This window comes from Pelophylax lessonae (assembly GCF_965119305.1).
Source record: "Pelophylax lessonae genome assembly, chromosome: 1".
NCBI classification, from domain to species: Eukaryota; Metazoa; Chordata; class Amphibia; order Anura; family Ranidae; genus Pelophylax; species Pelophylax lessonae.
Genome location: NC_138768.1, coordinates 225,985,194 through 226,003,650, shown reverse-complemented (window position 1 = coordinate 226,003,650; position 18,457 = coordinate 225,985,194). Strand labels below are relative to the sequence as shown.

The 18,457-nt window shown below is 43.0% G+C and overlaps 1 protein-coding gene across 1 annotated transcript in view; it reads left to right on the top strand.

Moving 5' to 3' along the window:
* Positions 1-18,457, top strand: part of BRAP (BRCA1 associated protein) — a 134,602-nt gene that overhangs the window by 17,062 nt on the left and 99,083 nt on the right. The window contains exons 3-5 of the mRNA XM_082243444.1: positions 1,229-1,394; positions 5,569-5,758; positions 17,484-17,597. Of these exons, the coding sequence (XP_082099570.1) occupies positions 1,229-1,394; positions 5,569-5,758; positions 17,484-17,597 (470 nt within the window). The remainder of the gene's footprint in view (positions 1-1,228; positions 1,395-5,568; positions 5,759-17,483; positions 17,598-18,457) is intronic.

The window sequence follows — 18,457 nt, the reverse complement described above, 5'->3', positions numbered from 1 at the left end:
CAAAACCTCTACATCTACAGGCATCCACAATCTAAGACTAACCCATCTAGTTCTGTAAAAAAGACATAGCTATACAAACCTTATCTGTTGCCGCTTCAGTCTGGTCCCACGATGAGCTGTCAGAGGCAGCTTAGCTGTGGAGTCGGGTGCAGAGAAGGAAGCAGACATCTGAAGCTCCATAGTAACTCTATGGGTGACATCACATCCCATTCGTTTCCCAGCCGTTGTTTGCTCTCTCTTCTGCAGAGCTTTTGCTGCTGGAGACTGAAACCGCTTCAAAAAAGGTATGTATGCCAATTTCTTCTTTACAGGGCTAGATAGGTTAATCTTAGATCGTGGACTCCTGTAGATGTGGCGATTTTAGTGTTGGGAAGGACTTTCCCTGTAAATTGGAATTTCAGCCTAACACTAACTACACTTAAAAATGTTCTCTCCCCCTTCTGCTACCTATCCAGTTTATCCTGTGTAAAAAAAGATGTGTATACTTACCCATTTTTAGTTTACCGTGGCCCTGTCACGTGGTACTCTTTGTCAATGATCTCCTGCAGCCCCTCCTTTCAGATATTCTTGCATTCATGAGTGGCAGCAATGATTTTAATACTTTGGCTGTGATTTCACACAATATTAGGCATATGCCTTACTTCTATCTCCGCCTGAAGATTTAGACCAGAGGTCTTCAAACTATGGCCCTCCAGTTGTTCAGGAACTACAATTCCCATCATGCCTAGTCATGTTTGTGAATGTAAGCGTTTTACAATGCCTCATGGGATGTGTAGTTCCGCAACAGCTGGAGGGCCGTAGTTTGAAGATCACTGATTTAGACCCTTGGCCTGTAAAATGCGTTGGAAATTTACCACCTTTCAATCTTCTATTTATATGCTGGCGCTGTTTTTTGTGATGTAATTGATGTATTTTTTTTTTTTGATCATAGTGACTGTATTTCACATGGATACATATATGGTGGATTAGATGTGGAGGTTATAATATAAAATTTTCAGAAGAACCAGTTTATTTTATTTGGTATGAATAGGATTACTACAAAAAATGGCACTTTAACAGACATAGTTGGTGTATGTACCTTTTTTTTAAAAGTGCTTTTCTTTTATAATAATAGGGATGTGTACACCCCTAATTGAGGGAAAATCTTTAGAATTCATACTCTTCTATTTTATTTTGATTGAATCTAACTTGTAAAACATGAAACTTTCTTCATTTCTGTCTACGTTAGATGCACCAAAGGGCTCAGATCCAGAGAATTCAGAAGAATCATCTGCAACCACAAACAAAACGGCTCCTGATTCTCCCTCTAAACAGCTGCCTGAGCAGATCACTTTCTTCAGTGGGAACCCCTCGGTGGAAATAGTGCATGGAATTATGCATCTCTACAAAACAAAGTAGGCAACGCAATAGTAGTTTTGTCCTGAATAAAATGACGCTATGTTTTGAAAAAATTAAGCATCTACAGAAAGCCTAACTGCCAAATGCCTTTTTTCCTTAATTATACAAAAAAAAAGAAGAGGAGTCAATTCTATCAGGTTTTAATTTGTCTAATACCCCAATTAGGGAGATTTCCTGCACTTTCTATCTCTCTGACACTGATACAAGAAATGGGGAATCGATAGTCTCTGGGACAGAAGGATGGGTGATAAATACATTGTCCGCAGATGTAACCAATCCCTACACCACGAAGTGTCCCCATTAGAGAGAATAATTTCTATCGTGCCTATGTTGGGCTTTTAAAGTGATAGTAAAGGCAATTATTATTATTTATTTATTTTTTTAATAACAAGCATGTTATACTAACCTCCTCCTGTGCAGTGGTTTTTCACAGAGCGGCCCCAATCCTCCTCTTCTCGGGTGCCCTGCCAGCACTCCTGGCCCCTCCTTCTTGCCTAGTGCCCTCGGAGTAAGCAGTTTGCAAAGGGGGCACCCAAGCAGGCTCGCTCCAGAGCCGCTCCTCTGCATGTCTATTCACACACACAGCCACCGCTGGGCTCCATCCCCTTTCTCTTCGGCTTACTGGCTGTGATTGACAGCGGTGGGAGCTAATTGCCCCGCGCTGCTATCTCAGCCAATGAGGCTCTCGTGCACATCGCTGGATTGCAATGGGGCTCAGGTGAGTATTTGGGGGGCTTCTGCACAAGGAAGATTTTTTTTTTTTTACCATCATGCAGTAAAAACCCTGGAGCATTTGCAATCACTTTAAGAACATGTGCATAAATCATTGGGTTGATTTACTAAAACAGGAAAGTGTGAAATCTGGTGCAGTTGTGCATGGGAGCCAATCCACTTTTAACTTCAGCTTGTTCAATTAAGCTTTGACGAAAAATAAAACTGAAAGATGGTTGGTTTCTTTGCAGAGCTGTACCCAGATTTTGTGCACTCCTCCAGTTTTAGTAAATCAATCGACCCCATTCTGTTTCTGGAATGCTGCGCTCTCAAATGGTTTAATTGATTCAAATATGTTTAATTGTGGTCACCGGGACAGGTGCTGAAGGAAAATCCTCAGTGAGGTGACAAAAGCCAAAAAAATAAATCTGTTTTCTACTCTTGGAGTTTTTACCTGACGCTTTTTGTCCCAAAAAGCAATCTCCCCAGTGGTAAACGGAAAACCGTTGGAAGCTTTACTATCCCTTCCCCATTCGATCCAAAACTTAAAAAAAAAAAAAATGTTTGGCTTGATTGGGGCATTAACTCAATTGGGAAGTCTGTATATTTTCTTCTTGCTTGCTGAGCATACCCTTAGGGTGATCTCCATGTTTTTGTGAAGTTTAAATACTAAGTTTTGACCAAGCTGGGCCAAACAAGCTACTTCACTAACACATGCAGAGGCTGTAGCACTGTATGAACTTTATGTAGCCTCGACTACGTGCGGTATACAGCGCTGGTTTTCAGCATCAGGAACACTATCTTTCTAGCTCCTGGAATGAAAATCGAGTCGGGCTGCTCAGCCATTCACAGGGAGCTTTGTATTTCTCAAATGAATGCAAAGCTTCTTCTAGTTGGCTGAGTCAGAAATCATAACGTCATCCGTTTGCCTCCGCCAATCAGAGGAAGCTTTGTACACGGCGCTGTATACTATATGTAGCTGAGGCTACATAGAATTTATACAACACTGACAAACACTGTTAGTGAAGCAAATATTGTAGTAAGTTTGGACCAGCTTGGTCCAAACAAACTTCTTAATAGTGATCGACCGATATCGTTTTTTTTTTTTTTAATGCCGATACCGATATTTTGGTCATCGGACATCGGTATCGGCTGATATTTTTGGACATGTAAAAAAATTTTCCCCAAATTTCGGCAATATCAGTAACCTTAGGGGCCGATTCCAATATATCGGGGAAAGTGCATATCGGCCCCCCGATATATCGGTGCCGATAATCGGTCGATCCCTACATTTTAAACATCACTAAAACATGAAGATAGTTTTCAAGTAGTTATTTTAATGGTTGAACTGGATGGACTTTTTTTTTTCAACCAGACTAACTATGTAACTATAAATGCTCAAGGTTTTTTTTACCATAATGCATTACTTGCATTAAGGTAAATAAAATCTTCTTTGTCCAGGCCCCCTTATACATACTTGAGCCCAATCCTGATCCAGTGGCCAAGCCATGGTCTGTGTGTCTATGGACACACAGAGCCAGCTCAAGAGCAGAGCCCACAGGATTGCCCCCATAGCAAGCGGCTTGCTATGATGGGCTCTCGGGGGGGGGGGGGGGGCAAGAGCTGAGGAACCCCAGCATAGGAGGATCAGGGCTGCTTTGTGGAAAATCATTGCACAGAGCAGGCAAGTATGACATGTTTCCTATTTTGGAACAATAAATACTGTGGCTTAACAATCGGCAACCTCCCTTGTCAGCTGACATTTGGAAGGCTGCCAGCTGTCAAAGCCGGTGTGTCTCTAATGCAATACACATTCTTTCTTATAGTTCCCCCCCCTTAGTAGAGTAGTTCCCTATAAAGGGTTAAAGCTATTTTTTGTCATGCAGCACCAAATCAGGAAATTGCATCAAAAACGGCTTACCTTTCCCCTGGAATCCACCTGTTTGCAGGCTCTGCCTGTTTTGATAAGAACTCGCGCACCTTTTTCATCAGCTATGTTTATAGTGGAGCTACAGTGCTGTTCTACAATATAACTGATTTCTGCAGGTGACTATTGTGAAACCTCAGCTTTAGAACGATAAAACAGCCAAAACAGTTTTTCTTCCTAAAATTAACTTTCTATACTGTATGTTTGTGAAGTTAGGCAAGAAAATATAAAAAACAAAACTTGCTGCTCTCTATCTTACTTACTGGTGTTCGAGTACTGAGTTTTAAGCTGTGCTTCATTTCTTTACCCAGCTTTCATTATCTGTGCCTGAGAAGCTGGCACTATGTCCCGAAAGGCCTAAGTAATTTGCTGACATCACATTACACAAGAAGAAAGCAAATTGGTTAGCTGCCAGAAACTGATAGTCGTGCTTAACCTTACAGTGAAATGCTCCATGCTGGTTCCTTTACTTTACACCTATGGGGAGGTTGTCTGAAACTGAGTGTCCACAACCTAGTGGCTGAGATGCTTAAATTTAACTTGAGGAATTGATGAATTCCTTTTCAATAGTTTTTATTGAAGATTTTCAGGTTTTACAACAAATACGAACAATTCTCACCACAACAGTGAGTTGAGCTTGCACTGATAAGTCATACATACATACAGTCAATTATCAAGCAATATATAATAGGGATACTTGTGACAGACAACAGTAAAAAAAAAAAAGGAAATGGCATACAGAGCTAAAAAGACAGCACTGTGCCAGTCAAAAGGCGGCGCCCCAGCACCCCAAAGGGAACACACTGTGCCAGGACTGGGCCCCCGTCACCTTACAGATACTCCGGCCTGAACGCCGGAATTGATGAATTCCTATCTCTGCATTATGATTGGCCAAGGATCCATGTCTACAAAACTGTAGTCCAAGTTCCAATACATTCCCTCTGAAAGTGTTTGTTAGTAAAGGGAGGTTAGTGTTCATTCGTCAAGAGATAGCAGTCTTACCTAGAAGGCCTCCTGAATTAGACTGCAGTTTGTCATACACACATAAAGGTTAATCATTATGCAGATTATAACAATCTCTGGTTTGCATTAGCAGTGCACTGATATGTTGACTTTTCTGGAGTTGCTCTTCTGTTAATTCTGTTACATTTTGCAGTAAGGTATATGTGAATTTACAGCAGTGTGTGAGTGCTCTTGAATAAGCTCAACACATACATTGGAAAAAAAAAAAAGGATTTGCAATATAAAGATTGTACAGTCAAACTGCAATCTTATATTTGCCAAAACTATGTAATGTAGGAACTCAAACTACACAGTCAATTTGTATCTAATCAGGCAGACCCTTGCACGATATAGTTGCTTGGGATGTGTGTGATGACCTCAAATTCTATTTGTCTTTTTTATTTTTTTATTTTTTAATGAAATAAACAATTTACTAAAAATGTGAATATGCTTTCATGTTTGCTAATAGTTAAAAGACCTAGCAGAGGATATTTTTAATGTGAAAAGTTACACATGCCTTTTCTCTCTAGTAAGATGACCTCACTGAAAGAGGATGTCCGACGCAGCGCAATGCTTTGTATTCTTACGGTTCCCGCAGCAATGACAAGCCACGATCTGATGAAATTTGTGGCCCCGTTTAATGAAGTTATCGAACATATGAAAATCATTCGGGACTCCACACCCAATCAGTACATGGTTCTCATAAAATTCAGTTCCCAGGTAGTTATCTTGCTTTGTTGCCTCTCCTTATCAAAGATTACCAGTGTGAAGTGTGTTACTGCCTTTAAAGCTGAACTCCAGGAAACCTAAAAATTGTTCTCTGCAGTGGGGCTGGTACCAGACGTAAGGGTTAAAATGCTAACTTCTGATTAGGGGGTTTGGTAAAGCAGATTTACTTACCTGATCCTGTACACTTACAAGCTTCTCCATGCTGCTAGACTGGTCCCCACAGCCTCTTTGCCACAAGGTTCCAGCGGTCCCCTCATGTTATCAAAACGGATTCAGGAACCTTAGCCTTGCATTGGACAGGGCAGATGACATCGAGGGACAGAACATTGCTGGAGCATTGGGGGATTTCTCTGCTCAGGGAGCTGGGAATAAGGTAAGTAAAAGCACTTCTTGCTGCCCCTAGACAGAAATGAGCAGTTAACCCTTGCTGTGTGGCCACAGCCATACTGTAAAGGGGAATTTTTAGGATTCCTGGAGTTGGCCTGGCAGCAAAAATACAGCTTGAGTTTAGAGTTGCTTCTTGTCTAGTTGCATTTCTCTTTTTTTTCTTTTACATGCTTTTTTTGCTACTAGCCTGGGCAAGAAGTTTTTATGATTATCAGCACGAACATTACCAAGCCATTCATTTGGGTCATAATTTAATTTGTTCTATCATTCATTTCAGGTCTTTCTCTTGCAACATTACCCATGTATAATAACCCTGCCTGGCATACTTTCTTCAGCTTACGGAGCTACTGTGGACCTGTTTCCAGAACTTCTGTAAAAATTAGACAACTTCTAGGCCTCTCATTACAGATAACAGAAGCCTTAAAATACTTACTTTGATTTTAACACTATTGTTTAAAAAGTGAGGCAGAGTTAAACCTCTTATTGGGTTTTTATAGCAGTGTTTGTTCCTTTTTGGGAGATTCACCCTGTTTGTTCTGGATACTATGGTCACCAGTATAGAAAGTGATGATAAATCCAAAACTTTTTTTCTCTAGCTCTCATTGACAGACGTAGTCCTCGGTGATACACCACCTTCGGGTTATGTTGCCTCCACAGGAGCAGGACTAGACAGGAAATTAAAAAGCTCTGGCCACACCCTAGGGGCAGTCCCAGAGGGTATATCCTCTCTCTCTCTGCCTCAGCAAATCAGTTATTTTCTGTCTAGTTAGGAGTAAGGACCTAGATACCTTGCTGGGATCTTAGGTCCTGGCAAGATTTTTTTCTTAAAGGATTTTTTAGACAGCTTTTTTTCTCCAGTGTTCCTGTGAGATCTTCAAGCAAGAAAGCTGAACTGGGCGACGGGCTGGATGTTGAGATCCGGTGGTCACCCCAGTTCAGCCTACGAGCGCGTGCAGGCCATAGCTCCGCGCTGGGTCGGCCGCGACAAAGTCCCATTAAAGGACTGACCCCAAGAGTTAAACGTCTCGCTGAAACGCCAAAGACCATGAGTCACGGCGTCCATATCGGTCGACAGCCCTCCCGCCCCGGTGGAGAGGGGTACTGTCAGGAGTTGGTGCCCGCCTGGTTCCGGTATGGTGAGTAGTATGTTCCCCCTTTTCCCCTGACGGGTCTTGTGGTGAACGCGGGCCCCTCTCTGTATGGTAAGATAGAGTCCCTCTCTATCCTATAACATGACACAGATCCTCCTACTTTGAGTGTGATTTTATGTGCAAAAAGCCAGGAGGCTTGGTTTGGGAGCTAACAATCTAATTGTATACATGTTAAAAAGATTATAATCTGTGGCATTCTGGGAATCTTACGGTGATAAGAATAAGCTACCTACCAGTCAGAAGCCACGGACATGTAGACTGCCTTCCTAAATCAGATCTCCAGCTATAAGCAGGCCTCCCGAATGGCCATGCGGTCCGCCAGGGCCGGTACCGCCAACCACGCCAAATCCCCATGCAGAGAGAGTGTTGTGTGCCCTGCAGCACACCGCTATTCAGTACAGGCCGCCGCCATTTTTTTTGCTGGATCGCACGAGCCGCCATTTTGGCGTAGCCTCGTGTCTCCAGCATGGGGGCGGCCATGTTTGAGGTGATCCAAACACCTCGTGGAGCTAGGGGAGGCGCCGGAAGGCGTGCAGAGGGGCGGAGCCGCCTCCTTTCTTCCTGGGCAGCCAGCCAAAAGACTTCCTGTTTGTCAAGACAGCGCTGTAACCTGTTGCAGTTAAACTCTGAGCATCAAGTGGTGAGCCTGGTGGTCTATCTCTTTCTCTCTCTTGATCGATAGGGATCCCTAGCAGGTAACACTAAGGGGCTTTTTGTGGCGCTGGGGGTCTGAAAAAAAAAAAAAAAAGTTTTTTATTTTTGAATTATATTATCCAGGAAGTGACTGGAATTATCATGGACCCTGCCACACATATTCCCCCACCTGTTTCCCTCGAGGGGGCCACGGGACCCGCCGGTGCACAGAGTGTAGAGTCATTTACAGCAATTTTGGAGTCTATGGTGGCTCGGGTGGAGGCGGCCTGTCAGGGACGGGGGTCAAGGAAGCGACCCCCGCCTACCCCTATACTATCTGACACCTCTGACTCTGATTCAGAGATGGTCACTGCAGTTGCAGGTTCCTCTGCAAAGGCTGTTATCCCAGGTAAAGCCCCCTCAGACAGTGAGGAGGACGCTTCTTCTCCTGCTATAATTCAGGAAGAAGCATTGGTGGACGCACTAGTTGTGGCAGTGCAGGAAACCTTAAAACTTGAGGCTTTACCGGCAGAGGCAACTGAAACAGAGATTCCTTTTGGTACTAATAAGCCCATCAAAACGGTGAAGGTTTTTCCTGTACCCAAATGTTTCGGTAATCAGATTAAAGGAGAATGGGAGCATTCTAAACGTACCTTTACTATTTCCAAGCGTATTGCTAGACGCTATCCGTTTGAGGAATCCATCATTAAGAAATGGACGGTACCACCAGTGGTGGATCCACCTATTTCCAGGCTGAATAAAGGCACGGTTATCCCAGTGGAGGACACTTCGTCCTTTAAGGATCCGGTGGATCGAAAGATGGAAGCAGAGTCCCGCACCATCTTCTCTCTGATAGGGTCAGCATTTAGACCAGTAATTGTTATTGGTTTAGTTTCCCAGACACTTACGGAATGGGCGAAAATGGTACGCCAAGACCTTAGGGGAAAAGATATTCCCCAGGAGACATCTGATTTGATAGAACAGATTATACAAGGGCTACAGTTTATCTGTGACGCAGCCTTGGACACTACTCCCTTATTAGGGCATGCATCTATGTCAGCGGTGATCCTCAGACGTGTGCTGTGGTTAAAATGCTGGTCAGCTGACCTAGGTTCCAAAAAGACCTTGACAAATCTCCCTTTTCAGGGGAATCGTCTATTTGGGGCCAACCTAGATGAAATCATCAAGGATGCCACTGGGGGCAAGAGCACTTTTTTGCCACAGGCTGCTAAAGCTAAGGGACCTCGCAACAAGCGAGGACCTTTCTTTACCGCCCATAAAGGGCGCCCGGCTGGTACTAGCGGGAAAGGCAAGACTCCTCCAGGAGGGTTCAAGAAGGGCTGGTCGGACAAGCAGAGGACCAACCCAGCCAAACCCGAAGCAAAGGAATACACAGCCTGAAGGTGCGCCCCCACCCGGTTTCAGGGTGGGGGGACGTTTTCACCGATATTCAGGACATTAGATCGAGCATCAACCACTACTACCGGTGCGATTCTTCCCTTCCAACATTTAAGTACTACAGGAAGCGGTAGTCACCGTTCCCTGAATAGATCTTTTCCTTTACCTTTTCCTAAGATTAGTCCCAATTCCCCACAGGAATCGGATCTGGTTGACCAGATAGGCCAAGTAGCCTCTAGTCGGGTGACTTCGGTCCCTGAGGTTCAACCAGAAAAGATCACCCTTCCTGATAACAATCGGGTATCTGATAAATGTGTGGGAACAGAAAACGACCAGACTTTCTCGGATGGTCGGGGCCAGATACCTCTAGGGACGCCTGGTTCAGATTCGATCAGCGCCAGTGGTCCTAGAAATTCTAGGCTGGCCTCCTCAAGCCGGCCTGGCCGACTTGGACATGCTAGTCGCAGACGTTCCGTGGGAACTTCGTCTCAGGGAGTGTCTGTGGTCTCAAGGACCAATTTACCATCATGCTTTACAGTCGCTGGGTTTAATGGCCTGGACATTGAGACCCAAGTACTGAAGGACAGAGGTTTGTCTACTTCAGTCATTCCTACCCTTATTAAAGCAAGGAAAGCGACTTCCAGCAAGGTCTATTATCACACATGGAAGACTTATATTGCGTGGTGCGAATCTTTAGGATTTCCTCCACGTACCTATTCGGTGACTCGAATATTGGCCTTTTTGCAACAAGGGGTTGAGCAGAAGCTAGCCTTGAGCACCATCAAGGGTCAAGTTTCAGCATTAGCAATCTTCTTTCAGAAACCTTTAGCTACCAAGTCCTTGGTGCGGAATTTCATCCAGGGGGTGCGGCACCTGGCTCCTCCAGTCCGCGCGCCCTTACCGCCCTGGGATCTTAATTTGGTTTTGTCGGTTCTACAGAAACCTCCCTTTGAAAACATCAGGGAGATTCCCTTGCTTACTTTATCCCAGAAGGTGGCCTTCTTGGTGGCTATCACTTCTGCTCGCAGGGTGTCAGAACTGGCTGCATTATCATGCCAGTCCCCATACCTAGTGATTCATAGGGATAAGGTAGTACTTCATCCTAAGCCATCTTTTCTTCCTAAGGTGGTTTCAGATTTTCATCTGAATGAAGATATTGTACTACCTTCCTTGTGTCCTCAGCCCAAGCATCATCGGGAACATGCGTTGCATTCCTTGGATGTGGTTCGGGCAATCAGGGTATACCTGAAAGCTACGGAATCGTTCCGTAAGACGGATTCACTTTTTGTGATCACGGATGGCCCCAGAAAGGGTTTGCCTGCATCTGCTGCGACCATTGCCAAATGGATTAGACAAACGGTGGTACAGGCTTATTCTATTAAGGGTCAGAGTCCTCCGTTTCCTGTTAGGGCGCACTCCACTCGAGCGCTCAGTACTTCCTGGGCCTTTCGCCATCAGGCGTCAGTGGTCCAGGTATGTAAGGCGGCCACCTGGTCGTCGGTACATACCTTTACAAAATTCTATAAAATTGATGTGACGGCATCGGCGGATGCCTCATTTGGCCGCAAGGTTTTGCAGGCCGCAATTTGAGGAGACCGGTGGTCTACCTCGAGGGTTTTTTTTTCTGTTTGAAAAAAAAAAAAAAAAAAATTTTTTCTCTTTTTTGTTGAGTCTCATCATTTAGGATGAGCATTGTAAACTTCTAGTTGGCACCGGTTGGGCCTTCTAGATTGGGATTTGATTTCCATTTTCCCACCCCTCAGTTGTGATACTGCTCTGGGACGTCCCGAAGGTGGTGTATCACCGAGGACTACGTCTGTCAATGAGCGCTAGAGAAAAATGGATTTTTGTAAAATCTTACCGTAAAATCCTTTTCTCTTAGCTCATTGACAGACGTAGTCCCCGCCCCTCTGTTTTTGAGTTGGGTTGGGTTAAAATCTCTAAAGACTGCTTTTTCACATAACTGATTTGCTGAGGCAGAGAGAGAGAGGATATACCCTCTGGGACTGCCCCTAGGGTGTGGCCAGAGCTTTTTAATTTCCTGTCTAGTCCTGCTCCTGTGGAGGCAACATAACCCGAAGGTGGTGTATCACCGAGGACTACGTCTGTCAATGAGCTAAGAGAAAAGGATTTTACGGTAAGATTTTACAAAAATCCATTTTTTTTTTTTCATAGTTGTCGCAATAATGAGAAGTGAGGAGAAATTTTCCAATGTGTAAGGCTGAGTTCAAATATGCTTTGGCTGCGATTCACAGCATGGGGTCCGGTGCATCCCTGTTCACCGATTCAGGTGCTGGATCAGGTCTGAATTATTGCCTGAATTTGCACCTGCATCGGACCCTTTTTAAATACGGACAGCAGCTGCACCGGACCTGTGTGAACCAGCTCCATTGAGAGCCGGTCACACTCATTGAACCTGCATTCAGTTTGCATATGTATGAACCCGGCCTTAAAAGGGTAATTCCTGTCTGGTACAGCAACTGAGGGAAAATCTCCCCAACTGGACATAGATTAAAAAAATACTAAAAGTGAGGGCTTTAATCTTTCTCTGCTGTGTTCCAATCTTAGAAAGGCATTTATAATTGGGAGTGGATATTATTAATCGCTTTCCACTATGGTAGTTCATACTCTGGCTTGCATTTCACAAATCTTTCATAAAATGCAGGCCAATGGTTTTCCACAGAGTTCTTTCTTATTACCGCAGCAGGCAGACCCCTGTAAGTGGCAAAAAGGCTAGTCATATGACCAGGCTCTCCTCTTCAGTCTGAAAAATTGTGCTTCCCTGGCTTTAGAACTCCTAAGCACGCATTGCTACAGCGGAATTTACTTAAGACTCGAGTAGCCAGAATCTAAAGCAACTGTGGATGGCAACCAATCGGCTTCTAGCTCTCATTGTCAAAGCTTATCTGAAAAAGCTGAAGATAGCTGACTGGTTACTATGTGCAGATATTCCAGATTCTATCTGCTTCACTTTCAGTAAATTTTCCTCATTGCTGTACTTTAGAAATGTGCAGCAAATAATTTTCTAAGCTGCGTTAAGACCTTATAGATGCTTTATGAATGCACCCTTAAAAGACACAGTTTGGGCTAAAGATGTACATTAAAGGTAACTGAAGCTATTGATTCTCTATATAATGTACAATCAATTGTATATCCTAAGAAAACTATTAATGCCTAGTTATGTCTTGGAATGTAGCACGTGCAATATAAAGGACCATTTATATTTCTGGTTTAATACACCAGTTTGTCAGGCCAGCTCTTGGATAATATGACCATTTACAAGTTAGTTTTTAGTTAGATATTAAGTAGCTTCAATATTTGTGATTGCTGGGGTCGCTCTTTTAGTTGCATGGTACATACTCGGCTGCACTGCATCAAGCAATTTGGTAACTTTGAATGTTATGAATAAGGTATAAATAGCTTTGTAAGGCTTATGATCTAAAGTTAATGCCCTCTCTTACAAATATTCATCTTACACACATATTAAGAATGTTTTACCTATTAAAAACTTTTAAACCTAAAAACGTGTACAGACATGATTGTGCTGCATTATCCAAATTCACATGGAGAGTCACCATTAATTCAATTTGCTATGGTATCGATCCTGGAAAATAAAGAGCGTGTTATGCAATGTGGCAAATGGGCCCCTCTATGGTTTTGCATTTCTGACATGATTGTGTTTTTTGTTTTGTGAGCTGGAATGATTTTTCCTTACTAGTTCATCAGTTTTACTACTGCTAAACAAGGGCCTGTGTTGATGGGTTAGAGCAAGGGTCTTCAAACTATGGCCCTCCAGTTGTTCAGGAACTACAATTCCCATCATGCCTAGTCATGTCTGTGAATGTCAGAGTTTTACAATGCCTCATGGGATGTGTAGTTCCACAACAGCTGGAGGGCCATAGTTTGAGGATCCCTGGGTTAGAGGCTATGTCAATGAGCTTGCTTTTGAGACCTACATTTGACTTCCTTCATGCAGCTTTTGTGTTCCCATAGACTGGCCCCAATTTGCATTGTGTGCAGATCCACTAACATAAGACTGTCTTTCAATAAGACTGTTAAAGTGGAACTCCAGGCCACACATTTATTTTTTAAGTTTTGGTTTGAATGACCAAAAATAATTTCTCTTGTTTTAAATGCTGTCAATTTCCCTGCTGAGAAGATTCCCCCTCATGCCCAGTGATGCCACTGTCATTGCTGTGAGATATTGCTTCAAGATTAACTTTGAGATTACTTCCTGTTTCTCTGCTCTGGAGCAAATTCTCTGAATATTCAAAGATGCAAGAAAAAATGATGCTAGGAGAATTGCTCAAAGGCACCGCATCCCTAATTGTAAAATACGAGAGGAAAGAAGCCCCCATGGGTAGGAGGGCTTAGGATTTTTAAGGTGCCAAATAACTCAGGTCATAACATACATCTAAAAATTTGTATACATTTTTATTCATGAAAAAAGATTAAAATGACTTAATTAGACCACATTATTAAAAACTTCCTGTATGCATTTTTCAAAGCTCACATAAGTTTTTTTTGTGATATTGTCGCAGAGTAGCAATCCTGACATGTTTCACCAAACGGTTTCTTCAGGGGATATGTTTAATGCTACCTCCTAAGGTCAAATGTCAAAGGCTACAAAAGCAAATTTACACACTGTCACTTTAAATGCAAATAATCGGCTGTTTGAGATCAAAAAATGCACCTCAGGTGGCCTTGATAGTCAACCGCAGGAGGAGTAGTTAGATTGATTAAACTTAAATTCTCAATTGGTCAGATTTAAGGCTTTTTATGATCCAAAATCTAGACCCATTGCAGTTTGGAGACAATACATGTCTGTATACAGGGGGACACTTTCCAGCTTGGATAGCTCTGGTTTCAGCATGCAGCGGTCTGTGTCTCATGGCTCCCCGCTGACAGTGGCCTTCTCTGAATATTATTATTTTGAAGATTCCATCTGGGATGTGTGACCATGTCACTGACCCTTGGCACTGCAGCTGGGATGAAATTTCAAATGCCTAATGCATCTGGAAGTCAAGTCTGTGAATGGCCATTTCTTGCAATATCTCATGGGACTTGTAGACCAACAACAGCTGAAGGTTGCCCACCACTAGTGCATTATTTTGTAAGGAATGCATGACAGATAGAAGAAACTTGTTTCAAGCGCAAAGACCTGACGTTGGCTCCAATATTCTTTCTGTTTGAAATCTCTCATTAATACATTAGTAGGCACTTAAGTTGGGGAACTGAAGGATGTACAAATAATTACAACATTTAAATCTAAACGTCTCCTTTATAGAAATTTGTGTATCAGGAAAAAAAGCAGAAAAATCTGTCATTTCTGGCCTCTCCGTGCCGGAGATGCCTGAAATCTGACTTGTATCTTAGGCTTGACTCACATTGGTGCGATGTGGGAACCCTGCGAATCCACTGCAGGTTCCCCCATCGCACCCGACTCGCACGCAGTTCACACTGCCATATGCGAACTGCTGGGAGTGTCAGTTAACCACACCCCCAGATTAGTTTGCATATCGCAGTGCAGACTGTCAGGTCGGACAGGAATCGGATTGCATAGGTGTGAACACCCATGGGGTTCGATTCTGGTGCGGACAAAAAAAAAGGGTCCTGTGCAACTTTGGACCGAATGCAATGCGAATTCTGCCATGCAATCTGTATGGCTGAATTTGCATCGCACAGACATCGCATGTGATTTGCACAGCAGTGCTGTGCGAATCACATGCGATGTCTGACATTGTGTGAACCGGCACTTTATCTGATAATGCTCAGTACCTGGCTATCATGGTGGTCATGTCAGTGAATCAAAATACTGAAGCTACTATCATGTAGATGTGGTGGCAGCCTATTCTACTATCTCAATAGTGATTTTTAATTTAAAGTGAGCTTAACATAGAAAGATAACTTAACTACTTGCCTTCTGTGCACTTATACCCCCTTCCCATCCAGACCAATTTTTAGCTTTCAATGCTCTCACACTTTGAATGACAATTGCGCGGTCATGCTACACTGTACCCATATGAAATTTTTATCATTTTTTTCACACAAATAGAGCTTTCTTTTGGTGGTATTTAATCATCTCTGGGTTTTTTATTTTTTACAAAAAAAAAGAAAAAAGACAGGAAAATTTTGAAAAAAAAATAAGTTTTTCTTATTTTCTGCGAGTAAATTTTGAAAATAAATACATTTTTCTCCTTCACTGATGTGCACTGATAGGCTGCACTGATGAGGTGGCACTGATGAGGTGGCACTGATGAGGTGGCACTGATGAGGAGGTACTAATATGCCGCACTGCTGGGCACTGAGAGGTGGCACTGCTGGGCACTGAGAGGTGGCACTGCTGGGCAGCACTGATGGGCACTGGCGGGCGGCACTGATGGGCACTGACGGGCGGCACTGATGGGCGGCACTGATGAGCACTGATGGGCAGCACCATCAGTGCCCACACTCAGTGCCCATAGTGCTGCCAGTCAGTGCTCATCAGTGCCTAGATGAGCAGGCACTGATGGACACTGACTGGCAGCACTATGGGCGCTGATTGTGTGCACTGATGGCGGGCACTGTGGGCATTGATGGTGGGCAGTTAGTGTGTTTTGGTGTACCTTGTGTAATCAGGGCACTGGTAATCAGTGCCCTGATTACTTTTTTCTTTGTCCCCGACAGCTGATCTGCTCTCTCCTTCCTCACACTGCAGTCTCCGTGTGAGGAAGGAGCGCTGGCGATGAGAGATGATCTCATATGTTTACATATGAGATCCGATCACGTGGTGAATGGCCGCTGTGATTGGCCATTCACCACGATCTGTGATCGCCTGTGTCCAAGGGACACGGCCGACACAGATTTTTCCCGATGCGCGCTCGCAGGAGCACGCGGGGAGACTGTTTGTTTCTGGGAGGCCGTTTAAAAACGGCCTCCCGAAAATGTGAGTCCGCGCTGCAGCCGTACTTCGGCTGTAGCGCGGATGGGAGGAGGTTAAAGTAGAACTATTGGCAACATTTTTATTTATTTTTTCAATTTTGAATAGAGCAAAGACTTGTTCTAACACCTGTCTGATTTTGCTTTTTTTTTTTTTTTTTTTTTTTTTTTTCTTCTCCATCTATGTCCAGTTGTGGAGATTTCCCTTTTACTTCCTGTCCCATAGCCAAACAGGAAGTGAGAGGAAAACTCTGCAAATTAAGGGAATTCCTTGGGGGCTCCTAGGTCACCAGAACTTGTGTTCCTATTGAAAGATTCTCCCTTTTACTTTTCTGGGGACAACCCAAATTGCTGGCACAGACCGGTATTCTAATCCCTCTCCACTCTATTCAAAACAAAAAAAAAAGTTTTTGCTTTTAGTTAAACTTTAAACCACTCTATTACCTGATTGGTCATTGGTGCTGCTGCTGAGGCCCCTTGCACACAGGGCTGGCAAGGAGCTGTGTATCTCTCCTGGTGTTTTTAGTACACCTGGGAGGGACAGGTGCAGCGATCAGCTCTGCTGTTGGCATCTTGTCAAAGTCTATGATAGTTATTGGCTTGACGGGGCTGAACAACGTACCAAGTGGTACCCATGTTTTAAGGATGTGTATGTTAAGCGCACTGCGCCTCTTGACAGCCCCATGTGCAAGGGACCCTATGGTGATAGATCAATAGGATCGCTTGCAAGGGGAGAAGTAGCGGTTGGTATTTGGGGAATTATTTGTATTCTTGGATTATAAATTCTGCTCTAACTCCTACTTTTAATATAGCATAAAGATATTTTATGCACAAATTAGAACAATATTATTTTGTTTTAGTTTTCTGTTTATTTTTGGCCCAAATTGTTGATTTATTGTATACATGATACATATCATGAGATCTGAAAAGGCACAGTTGGAATACGAGTGTACACTGGAATCTCCCAATTCACATGTATAGAGATCAACAAAGGGTGTTCACTCCATGTGACTGTGGCAGGCATGGAGAGACAAAAACATGACAGAAGATTTATCTAGAGAAACATTGTGTATAAATTCTGTGCTGAGTTAATCACCTGCAGAGGTCCAAATGCCATAGGTGTTTCAGGACCAAAGCTGTGTTGCCACTTCTAAACTCTGCCTGTGCGGCTCATTGGACTGCATGTTTACATTGGATGCCTCTGTTATATTTTTCTTTCTTGCCTGCAGGCAGATGCAGATAGCTTTTACATAGAAAGCAACGGACGCCAGTTCAATTCTATAGAAGAGGATGTTTGTCAGCTGGTCTATGTAGAAAGAGCAGAAGTTTTAAAGTCTGAAGATGTGAGTATATTCTGTATATATCATTTTCATGAGCTTAATGCGCTCAGTTTGAGCATGAGCTTAAAGCTGTAGCAACAACAGAGTTGTAGCAGAAATATAGAGAATTGATTTAATTCACAAAGCTATAACACTTTTGCCTTTTATTGTTTGCAGTCCTTATTGCTTCTTTTCCTGTTGCTAGTTTTTCCTGTTGCTAGTTTTCTTTAGATCGACCTTCAAGTATAAAGTACAAGGGCCTGCCTGATTGCATACAAATTGAAAGTGTTTAGGTTTGACCTCGTATTATATGGTTATGGTAAATCTAAAGGAAAATTGTTCAATAGGATTGTATAATGTATGGCCAGCCTTAGTGTATTAAGCCTTTTATGATCCAGAAAGAAAAAAATAAATCGCATGGATGTGTTGTGAATGTTTGTGGATGGTGAGACCTGTGCCTTGTTATGTATAAACTTTTGATTTTATGAACCTAATTTATCAAGCTGCAAAAGCACTTACAAAATGTACTAAAGTGACATCTAAAGCAATGTGATGATGTTGCTTATGGGCCACTTTAGCATGTCCTAAGTGTTGCTGCAACTTTTTAAATCAGGCCCTTTCTTTTCATTTGATTTCCCCTTTGTGAGCAGAGCTTTTGTGATTCAGCATTTTTAACCTTGCCATATTAACCTACCGGTTTTTTTGTGTTTGTTTTAACTTGAAACCTCTCCCTGAACTAGCTTGATGATACATTTTTTTTTTTTGACATGTTAATCAATAAAAGAAAATGTTTGGAATATATGCTTCTACTGACAAGGCAGACCAAAAACTGTGTGTCAGATTACTTTTTTAATACAAAGCCAGCCTTTAGGCTCCTTTCACAC